At 41.5% G+C, this 11,774-nt stretch overlaps 1 protein-coding gene across 1 annotated transcript; it reads left to right on the top strand.

Annotated features, from left to right (window-relative positions):
- The first annotated feature begins 3,651 nt into the window (after positions 1-3,651).
- On the top strand, positions 3,652-10,948 carry ednrba (endothelin receptor Ba). The gene is made up of 8 exons (XM_084369813.1): positions 3,652-3,891; positions 4,723-5,186; positions 6,137-6,249; positions 7,927-8,131; positions 8,755-8,904; positions 9,177-9,310; positions 9,427-9,535; positions 9,953-10,948. Exons 2-8 carry the CDS (start codon positions 4,776-4,778, stop codon positions 10,085-10,087), a joined length of 1,257 nt encoding a protein of 418 aa, XP_084225939.1. The 5' UTR covers positions 3,652-3,891; positions 4,723-4,775; the 3' UTR covers positions 10,088-10,948.
- The last annotated feature ends 826 nt before the right edge of the window (positions 10,949-11,774 follow it).

The following is an 11,774-nucleotide window of genomic DNA, read 5'->3' as shown; positions in this document are numbered from 1 at the left end:
TGAGTTTGTGGTGAACTTGAAGGATAAATTGTCTGACAATATAATGAATAAGTGCTGGAGTGTGAATGATAAATCCACATCCAAGAGGCCAAGTTTAGAAAAACAACATCATTCACGTGTGACGCTTACATGGCACAAAAAACTAACAAGTGAATCTCCGATGACTCCAGCAACAGCTTATCACTCAGCTCTTTGAAACGTCGGAATATTTTGGCATCCAACATAATCCCTTATCCAAACAAAAATCCAAAATTTACCTTGGAAACCGTAGCTAACAGAGAGAAAAAAATTGTTAGCACCAGCTTTCAATCACTTCACTTGGCCTTCATCAGTGTGTGGAGTTTCCAATAGCAACAACAAAAACAATACATCAAAATGACATACAGCCTTGCCCCTGCAAGTGTTACAGCTATATACTGTATATCTTATAGTATATTTTAATACATATTAATCACATTCCTCTCGATCCCAGGTCGTCAAATACCTTCACTGTAACTTCATTTGGATGCAGCCAAACTGATAAAGACAGAGGGGAAGACAAAGACTTAAATTCACAAGGGGATGTTTAAATAATAGAACGCGGATGAGGAGTGAAAAAGGCGGGAAAACAGCCAAAGGGAGGAAATGAAAAGCAAAACATGATTTGTGAGGACAGAACTTCAAAATAAAAAAGGAAATAACAAAATCAAACAACTACTAAATATAGGCCTAGCTGGCAAATAAATGTTGTTGAAGTAAAAAGTACAAAATTTCTCTCTGAATTGTAGTGGAGCAGAGGTGTAAGGTTTTATAAAGTGGCATCATATACTTGAGTAAATTACAAGTACCTCAGATTTGTACAGCACTTCAGTAAATGTACTTAGTTCCATGCCACCGGGGTGTGACAGTGAGGATAAGTAGAGATGAAAATGAGATTTCTTGTAACTAGATTCGTCATCTTTCCCTGTGATTGCACTTTGATGATTTGATATGATATTATAATACCCCTCCTGTTTTCTGTCGCCCTCCAGCCCCCAAATAATTTCCATGTACTCCCTAAGTGTATCACATTAGCTGAAGTAGTAACAAGGACAAGACAGAATTAAGTCACACAAACAAACTCGAACATGTAACGCGTAAATAGTTATACCTAAAAGAACAAGGCACATGGTCCACTTTTCTGACCACACACTCATGATGCTTAATGATGTAATAGTAAAGCACACAAGGTTGTTTTAGTGAGCAGGGCACTACCTCAGCAAAGATAAGCATCTCTTTCTCTGAACTCTCTTGCTGAGGTACACAGGCAGCAGACAAACAGTAGAAAACCACACAGAGTCGACGTAATAGAAGTTCCTACGGCTCCACTGAGATGTTAATCTCAGCAGAGACACACATCTGGTGCTGACGGTTGTCTGGCTCGAGTCTAACTCTTCTCAGAAAATCTCACAGGAAGGATCAGGACTGGGCCAGTATACAGGTGCGGTCTAGACCATGGCTTAAGGCCAACTTCTTTTTTTTTTGAAAAACCATACTGATGAAAAACATACTGAACATCATCATGCAACGTTACAGAAAAGGAGAAAAAATAATGTCATGTGACAGGACTTCACCATATACAACACACTGTGCCTTCAGCTCGGCATCACTGCCTACCATTATGAATTGAAATTGAATATATACAGGGTCACATTTGCAACATTTCTTCATACCTAAACAACTAAATAGGTCAAAGGTCAGTGACTCCCAAAACAACATGACAAATATATTAGGAACAGGTCAGACGGACCTTCAATGCTCTGTCACATTTTGGTTAGGTTTAGGCATTAAAACTACTTAGTTAGGTTTAAAAAAACATTGTGGTTTTGGTTAAAATAACTGTTAGTTACGTAATTTTAGTTATAAATGTACCTACACTACATATGTATCTTCAAGGCCATTATTGTTCGATTATTATTGCCCCTGCTTGTTCGACCCACTGTCCATCCTGACCTCCTCCCAACATGTACTTTGCCTGACTTTCTCCTTTACTGATGCAATAATAACAACCACTAGAGGTCTCCGGCTAACAAGAAATGTAATAAATGGGTCGTAATAAGCTGCTTTCACAGTCAACCAGTATGGTTGTTTGTCTGATGAGGATGGCCTGCACATTTCACATTTCCTAACCAAACATTTTGAATCTTTCCCGGGCGCAGGTTTGTCTCCCAAGTCCCGATCCATTTTGTGTCGTAAGCTAGACAACAATGCAAAACACTTGTCACTGGTCTCTACCTGGTCTCTACCTGATGATGTGTCATAATTGCGGTGGATTTTCATCCATGTGAAATGTTGAACATATTGAGATATAAAAATAACTAGATGTGTAAATTGGCTAAAAAGCCAAAGAGACATATTGTTCCAAGACTCACCAAAAGACTGTCAGTGCTTACTGTCATGTAAACTGCATTTTACAGTGTGTCGTCATGTGTGACCAGAAAATTCATTCAAGGATGTTTATCCTTGTCAGTAAAGCATGTAGGGTGACACCGGGCTGAAGACGAGGACAGAAGAACAAGAAACACCCCATGTGTTACGGGAATTAGAAGTTCTCATGGTTTTATTTTAAGAAGTACACAACACCACTGGTTTGAAATAGGCTATAAGTCTGGTGTCACCTTGATGACTGTCCAGGTTGTGAATTGTACCAAAGTAATTAAATGTGACATGTTCTGAGTACTAAATGTTTCAAGTGTGTTCAATTTTTTATTAAGTATTTTTGTGAATTTTGTGATTCACAGAATAAATACTGGCAGATATATCAGCTTGGTTCCAGAGATGGTAATGTTGGCCGGTACAAAAATATTTTGGATTGCCAGGAAAGTTTGTTCAGACATTCGTGGTCTTCAGAGGACATATTTTACTCACTTTGGTCATCCAACAATATGCACCAACGATAAGATCTTGCATCTGAGGCTTCGTTACTTCTGCCAATGTAGTTGTGCTTTAACCTGTATCCGTTTGTTTGTTGGTTGGTTGGTTTGTGATCAAGATTACACAAAAACTACCAAACAGATTTCCAGGAAACTTGGATAGAGGATGGGACTCAACCAAGAATAGACCCCATCAACTTTTGGTACAGATCCTGTTAGCACATTGTACTGCAGGTTAAGTAAATGCTGATAACAAGAACAAGTCAATACTTACTTAATCTGTAGCAGGGACTCATGTCTCTTCTGCATCTTTCTACATGTGATTTCTCATTACAATGAGTTACAGCATAGCAAACAGGGTGCACTTATCTACAATTTGACTGCACATTGGCAGCCTGATAAGGTCAAAGTGATAGGACTGCTGTGCATGCAGATTGAATGAGACGGCTCAATATCAAATACAGTTCTTTTTTCCACTGTTTGTCTTGTGAAAGAGAACAATGGTATAAAACTGGAACATTTTAACAGGACAAATAAAAGAGCAGCAACCCATCTATAGACACTATAGACTCACCACTGAGTACCACACACTATAACTCCTTATGAACTGATTTTACCAAGCTTCCTCTGTTAAGATGAGGGCACTTTGATGAACACTACATAACCCCTCCTCTGCATAAGAAGAGGAGGGGTTGGAGGGCAGGGATCAACTCAGCAGACTCTTGAGACTGTGTACACTGAGACTCAGCAGCCAGTACTGGAGAGGGGGGAACCACCAGAGGAGCTGACTGGAGCCTCTGGATCACAGATCTGGAGCTTTTTCACTTTGACACCAGAGTGGACAGCTGCTGTTGGAGATGACTGGACTGTCACTGCTGGAACACAAACCATCCACTTTGGGAACTTTCCTCTGTCTTAACCTGAGGGCTTGAGGGTGACTAGGGGAGTTTGATCTTGGACGCGTAAATACTGGAGGATTTGTAGCTCCCTTAGGAGTTAGGTAAGTAAGAACTACAATAACAGTGGCTGGAAAAGAAGAACTGAGTGACTAAAGGACTGAAACCCCTTAGGGAAGACATTTCAATCAATTCTCTTCATTTTCACGACTAAATAAACAAACTGACCTTAAAGGACAACACAATTTCATACTGTTTTACTTTGTTCATATGTGGCGGACCCTGCCACCTTTTCTAGCTTGTTCTGGAGACCTAATTTTCCTCTGAGAACAGCTTTTTTTTTAGTTCCGGGAAAGATTAATATTTCTAAGTTTGTATAATTACCTCATTAGTGTTGTAAGTACTAAAATTCTGAGTTTGAATTTATTTTCAGAAACTACATAGCGCCCCTTTAATATCTTCATCAAACTTAAACTGTGTGTCACCATTTAACACATTGATAAAACCTGAAAGTAAGAGTTGTCTTTTTGATGTAACTATTTATGTAACTATTTTATTGCCAACAACAGCTGATCTGATGGAAATAAAATATCCTTCCCTGCTCACCCCAACAAATCCCACTCACCTTCCAGCCAAAATAAAGATTACAATACTTTACCCCTTTTCTGACCCTCTATCTCGACCTTACAAGTTTGTTACGGTCCCTTAATTAAAAATGGATTTATTAAAATATATGAAAATATTGTTTTTGCGGGTTGTGTCTGCCAATCTTAATCCCGAGTTTATTACTGAGTTTATATGGATATGACGGTTGAGTGAGTCAAAGTAAGAAATGTTACCAGAGCCTACTAGACAGTGAGGTTGTTGTCCTATGGCATAATAATACTCCTATACTCAGATAACAGGCGTGAATACAGTACTTTCTTTTGTTCCAGGCTCTCAAAGAGGATCAATTGGATAAAAGCTATATTCACAACCAAACTGCAGGATGAAGACTCATCTCCTCCGCTTGGAGTTACTCCTCTTGGCCGGTCACATCCTTGTGGCCAGTGGGCAGCAGGACAAGGGTGACATGTCCAGGGACTCTCTTACTGTTACCCAGAGACTCGGGCTGGTAGAGAGAGACGTGCAGGGTCCGGTGAGGCCCAACATCAGCTTTCCCCGCCACCGGCTACCTCCCATGTGCACCGGGCCCACGGAAATCCGAGACACCTTCAAGTACATTAATACGGTGGTGTCCTGCCTGGTGTTTGTTGTGGGCATTATTGGTAATTCCACTCTGCTGAGAATCATCTATAAGAATAAGTGCATGCGGAACGGGCCCAACATCCTGATCGCCAGCCTGGCACTCGGAGACCTGCTACACATCATCATCGGCATTCCAATTAATGTTTACAAGGTGAGTCTAGTGCAGAATATGGCTGACAAAAACGTCTATACCATGTACTGTAGGTACATGTAGGCCTGGCAACAGGTTTTTTAGATGATTTTCTGCTTAAAAGTATGTTTTTGTTTCCCGTCCATTCAAAACTCCCTCAGCTTTTCAACGAATTCTACTTGCGCTCTTGTTATGTCCCCTTAGAGTTTATTCCAATAGCTTTTTAAGGTCATATGCAAATATTTTGTTGCATATTGGACTTAAAACCCCTCACACACCCTTTCATAGCACACACGCACATGTGAGCGCACACATACGCACTCTTGAAAAGGGGCTTCCAAGTATTCTTTGTACGTGTTATTACTTTACTGGATTCTGAGCCCCTCCATATCCCCTTGTGTCTCTGGCATGTTATTATCTGTTCAGCTCATTGTGTGTATGTGTGAGAGAGAGAACGAGAAAGAGAGAGAGAGAGAGAGAGAGAGAGAGAGTGTGTGTATGTGTGAAAGACAGAGAAGGCCAAAGTATCTGTATATTTGGGTAAGGGGGCAAGCATGTTAAAACAACTGGACGCAGTTGCATACCAGAGCAGAGACAGGAGAGACGGGGTGGTATGGGGAGAAACGAGGACCACATATGACTCCAATTGATGTACACTCACATTCCAGTCGCTCATCTAAAGCAGACATATTGTACAGGATTGGCAGAGTGTTGTTGTTCTCCAAGAGCTACCGTACCTCTCTGGATTACGGTGTCTTGAGGTCAAAGAGAGGCCTTCTTGTTTTCAAAAAGAGACCAAAAACAATAAACCTGACTAGGAGAAAAAAATGTTGACTGCTCAGGTTCATGCATATCTGATTGACCCTGGATGCCAGAGGCTGGGGAAAACAACGCGGGGCCAAACAATTTGCTTCACTAACTTCCATGGTTTAACTCTCTCAACAACTCTTTCTGTCCGTCTCTCTCTCCAGCTCCTGGCGGAGGACTGGCCTTTTGGGGTGACCCTGTGCAAGATGGTGCCGTTTGTCCAGAAAGCCTCAGTGGGGATCACAGTGCTGAGTCTGTGTGCTTTAAGTATTGACAGGTAAACCCAGCCACAAGCAATGCACAGCCCAAAACTCACGCTACCACTCATGTTAGCTTGTTATCGTCATTTCCCAATGCCACGTAACCGGTCAGGGATTACAGAAACATTTCAATGACTTTTGACCTCAATTATAGTGTGAGCTTGAGATAAGGAGTCTTAACAAGAATTAGTTTTTTCATAGTCAGAATCTTCAGATGTTATGCCTGCATGGTGTTTAAAAAAAATCAACAATCGGTATTGCCCCAATTGCACGGGGGCAAGTAAAATGCCACATCAGGCTACAAAATCTTGCAACTCACTGGTAGGTGCCTTGAATTCATACTTTCAACAAATGGGGCAGCCTATCACCACAATAACTGCTAACTTCTGCCAACAGTATCCTGATGTATACATTTATGACTGTAGCTACTGTTAGCTTGTTAGCTCAGTCAGCCGTCCAGCTAGTCCGACTACCAGGAGAGCGCTGGTGTTTACATGGCTAGCGCAGGAGCTTTGGACTGCTGCGGGAAGGACATTTTCAGGCCTGCGGCTAGCTGGTTAGCATGCTACCTTCAATAGATATGTCTTCAACGTCTAAACTTTTTATATTTTTAGTTATCGTTTGAATGTTTGAGGCTAAAATTCTTACATATTGCACCTTTAAGTATATATTTTTCTACCGGTGATGATGATGGAAGCAGCTAAGGAGTGAGCCATCTTGCTTTCTTCTCCAGTCTGTGAGAGTTGCTCATGTGCAGTATCGATCCAGCACTTGGCAGGAGGTAAAAACATCCAAACATCCGGCCAGGTCCAAAGCTCCTCTGCCAGAAGGGTAAACACCAAGACTTCCCCGGTGCTCCGAGCTCCCAGTCTGGACTGCTAGCTTTGAGGCAAAAAAGAACTAACGGCAGCTACAGTTTGCAGCAGTTAGCAGTTAACCTGGTAATACGCTGTAATGTACTGTAATGTATGTATGAAGTCAACAGTTGCCCGATTCTTACATATTGCACCTTTATTGAGGATTACCTATGACAATGAACTTGATTCTTTGTTATTTTATAACCGTTAAGAAATCAAACAACTTGTATAGAGGCAAGTACAATTCTGACCCACAGGTGAAAAAAAACTAAACATTAATGTTGAATCCTGTAATGTATGTTTGAGTTTTGTCAGTTGGGATGGCACCAGTATACTTAGACCCTGTTAAAGCTTTTGATAGTAACCTTACACTAAAAGATTAAATTATTTAAAAAATAGTGTACTCTTTTGGAAAATAAACACATTCACAACAATGAATCCAAGGCACGGTAGGATAGGCTAAGAAAGGCAGTGGGATCCATAATAACACCCAGGAGACGGTTAGCTTAGCTTAGCTTAGCTTACCACAAAGACAGGAAGCAGGGTGAAAACAGCTAGCCAGGCACTGTCTCAAGTACAAAATCTGCCTAAAAGCTCTTCTAAAGCTTATTAAATCATACATTATATCTTGTTTGGTTAATCAGAACAAAACCACAGAATAAAAACAGCACCTTGTAGTGGGGCTGGTTCGCTAGGTTAAGCATTAAATACAAATATTTGAGTGGTATTGATTTTGTCAGCTCGTTTTAGCAAGAAAGTGAATAACTGCATTTTTCCATAAATGTCAAACTCTTATTCATTTATTGGATAACTGACTGCACATGTTGGATCTTTCAGGTATCGTGCCGTGGCCTCGTGGAGCCGTATCAAAGGGATCGGAGTGCCAAAATGGATGGCTATCGAGATAGCACTCATCTGGATATTATCCATCATCTTGGCTGTGCCAGAGGCAATAGCCTTCGACATGATCACCATGGACTACAAAGGTGAACACTTGAGGATCTGTTTGCTGCACCCCATGCAGAAAACGAGCTTTATGAGGGTGAGTTGTGACACACAGACCTTCGTAGGTATATAACTGAGTGTGGAGAAAAACAGTGCGTGTGTTGACACAGCTGTGAACACTACAGACCTGCAAATGCACATAAAATACACACTGACACATACAGGCCCATGGAGATGCAGATGTTGGCAGGCATGCTGACTCGTGCATGAATATATGTGCATGCTTATCATAAAGGCATACTCTCTCTGTCATACTGCGGAAGCTTCCAGGGTGGATCAGGGTTAGACGGAGTTTACAGATAATGGAGTGTTGTTTAAAAGAGAAACAGGGTATATCGCAGGATTTATTAAGCTCTTGGCTAACAGAAAACACCGCAGCGTCTGTGTGTGTGTGTGTGTGTTCACGTGTCTTCGATCAACGTTAAATTGACAACTATGAACAGATTTAATTCCCCTGAGGTAGTTTGATAAATTGATTTTCAAATGGAAGTCTACAAGTCCGAATTTGAGAAACACCCTGATGCCCCTCATCCCGGTCCTGGCCAGACTGGGGATACGCACCATTAACTTTAAGTCCGACATGTTTCACCTTTCACTTTAAGCTCTATCTACAGATGTTGTGCATGATCCAGTGCTGTTCCCTCATTCTTCTCTGTGTAGTTTTATAAATCAGCGAAGGACTGGTGGCTGTTCGGTGTATATTTCTGCCTGCCGTTGATCTGCACCGCTATTTTCTACACCCTGATGACCTGTGAGATGCTGAGGAAGAAGAACGGCGTCCAGATCGCTCTCAGTGACCACCTCAAACAGGTCTGATGATGGTGTTAATCTTCATGGGTCATATGTTCACAAGTGTGCTCCATTAAAGCTATAAATAACAACGTCATGACTTTTTACCACCAAACTTAATCCAGCTGAATTTGAAAGTTCATTTGAATTTGTTTTGATTTATGAAAACAAATCCTTTCAAAAAAAGTTTCGAGCGATATAAATTTCACAAATGTCCTTTCTGGGCCAAAACTGTCAGTGCAATCTGTTACTGCTACGCTGTGATTTATGTGTGTTTGTGTGTATGTGTTCAGCGAAGGGAGGTGGCGAAGACTGTGTTCTGCCTGGTTCTGGTGTTCGCTCTGTGCTGGCTGCCTCTCCACCTCAGCCGTATCCTGAAGCTCACCATCTACGATGAGAAAGATCCAAACCGCTGCGAACTGCTCAGGTATCGGAGAAAACACATGTCAAAACAGAGAGTAGACTAGATAATCTAGTAGAAAAATTAATCACCCTCCAGAAAGGGAACGGTAGAAGACTAATGTGTCTCTGTGACCCCTTTAGTTTCTTTCTGGTGTTGGACTACATTGGCATCAACATGGCATCTGTCAACTCCTGCATCAACCCAATCGCCCTCTACATGGTCAGCAAGCGCTTCAAGAGCTGCTTCAGGGTAAGGTGCAACTTAGTCATGAACATATGCACATGGAGAATGAAAATGTGAAAGAAACATTTTGAAAAATGTGGTTAGATGAGCGGTTTGATACCACTCTAGCAGCTGGTTTGAGCTAAAATAAGTATTTTAGTTATGTCAGTTACATTCTGTATATAAATTGGTAATACAAGAGTGAGTATTTTATGAACAACAGACCTTCTGAGGGTTGGAATAACAGTTGTTGGACAAATTGCACGGAGAGTTGCTGGTTCTAGCTTCATATTGAATGCACAGGCAAGAAAACAGTGTATATTTCGATTTTCAAATATTTCGACTTACTTTTAAGGCAACAAAAAAAAGAGAGAAAAGAAAGAAAGAAAGAAAAAGAGGGAACCTGCCTCACAATCTCACTCACTACGTTTCTTCATCCTGTAGTCCTGCCTGTGCTGCTGGTGCCTACCGGCGGAGATGCTGATGGATGAGAAACAGTCTTGCATGAAGCTGAAGGTCACCGAACGAGCCTCCGACCAGAGCAACTCCCGCATGACCAACAAGTCCACTACAGCCTGAAGAGGGGCCTAACTGTGAGAAAGGTGGAGATATGAGGACAAAAAAAACATGAAAATATTGAAGTATGGGTGCCTGAATGAGGAAAAAGTGTTCAGTCTTGCCACATCAACAACATTATATGAAGGATCCATCAACTTTTAACAGATGTGCCTTTGGAAACCAGCCCCAACTGAGGCGGAATTCCTTTTATCCTAAAACTCTGAACACATGCTATCATGGACCGCTAAACACGCTCCGTGTCCAAGAAGAAATGAGCATCCGTGCTGTCCATAAGCTGTATTCTTGGATAACAAGCGTGAGATTTGTGAAGCAGGCAAACTAATATCAAATATGGAGAACTGAGCAGGGGCGGAGTTCAGCAAGTGTTACGTAAAAAAATTGGGTGTCGTGGGTTGATAAGCAAAGACAGCTCATCGGGCTCGCAGCCTGGATAGTGAATGTGTTTTTTGACGGTATGATTCTTGCAATATGTTCTGCATTGTACGGACTACATTAGAGTGTGACACAGTGTTTGGTGGTGCTAGCAGACACTGCAGAAGCTTGGAAGATATTCATTCATTTTGTCATGTATTTTCATAATGTGTATATATGTATTGAGCATTTTTGCATACTTTATCACTTGTTACATTAGTGCCTTTAAATGTATTGTCCGTGTGTTGTGTTTCCCCAATAGATATTGAACTACTGACATATGATTTCAGCTGATGGCCTTCAAGCTATTGTATTATACTGTTCAATTTTAGGCCTGTTCTTAAGGCTTTACTCGCTCTACATTATCTCAATCTAACTCCTTTCCTTAGCTGGTTTGAAAAGCGGACTGGGTTTCTTTTTTTTCTATAAATAAAATGAGAAATATGAGAATAAAAAGTCAGTTGTGTACTTTTTTTTTTAAGAAAAGCATCAATTTTCTAGCCGTTATCTGTACAGACACGCGGTCAAAATCATTTAAGGCTGTAAATGTTTAAGCTTTGGCCGTTACTGTGGCCCGACTGTGTGTTGTTGTGTGTGTGAGAGTGTTTGTGTACGTGTGTGTGGGTTTGATTTAAGTGTGACAGCAGGCGGCGTCATGTGATGGTGGATGCTAACACAGAACATTACTGTGATCTTTTTATTTTTCTCCACACTTCTTCACTCCAAACACACACACACACACACACACACACACACACACACACACACACACACACACACACACACACACACACACACACACACACACACACACACACACACACACACACACACAGCTCTGACCTGGCAATGTTCCTTCAGGCTAAACCAGTGTCACGCATGTCATATTAGCTGTCAAAGAAGCTCTCTGTCCTCTGATCCCTCACCATCCCTCTCCGGCTCATCTCTTCATCCCCTCTCCATGGCTTCACTCTCTTTTTCCGCCTGTTTTTCCTTGCTTATCACCTCTTTCGTGTCCTTTACCCTTGTTTCCCTTCCCTTTCTCCTTGCATTCCTGTCTCCACCCTTCTCCATAAGGCCTCTGCCTCTGTGCCTCCAATATGGTTTCAAACAATTCAGTGTGGTTTGACATTAAATCAAACCCATCGGTGCTGAAAGCAGCCTTAAGTGAAAGAAATCACATTCAGTGCATTCCTCCCGTGACTCTCCTCTCCCAACACACTGATGTATCTGCTTTTGGATACTGACTCTCTCCCGATGTGATGGATTGTCCTCT

The sequence above is a fragment of the Pagrus pagrus genome (genome assembly GCF_965226575.1).
Source record: "Pagrus pagrus genome assembly, chromosome: 12".
NCBI lineage: Eukaryota > Metazoa > Chordata > Actinopteri > Spariformes > Sparidae > Pagrus > Pagrus pagrus.
The sequence above is the reverse complement of the archived record's forward strand: the minus strand, read 5'-3'. Positions and strand labels throughout refer to the sequence as shown.

Coding starts and splice junctions, on each gene's coding strand:
- ednrba (XM_084369813.1), top strand. CDS start 4,776: ATGAAGACTCATCTCCTCCGCTTGGAGTTACTCCTCTTGGCCGGTCAC. Junction 6,250..7,926: donor TGTGCTTTAAGTATTGACAG/GTAAACCCAGCC, acceptor TGGATCTTTCAG/GTATCGTGCCGTGGCCTCGT. Junction 8,905..9,176: donor TCAGTGACCACCTCAAACAG/GTCTGATGATGG, acceptor GTATGTGTTCAG/CGAAGGGAGGTGGCGAAGAC.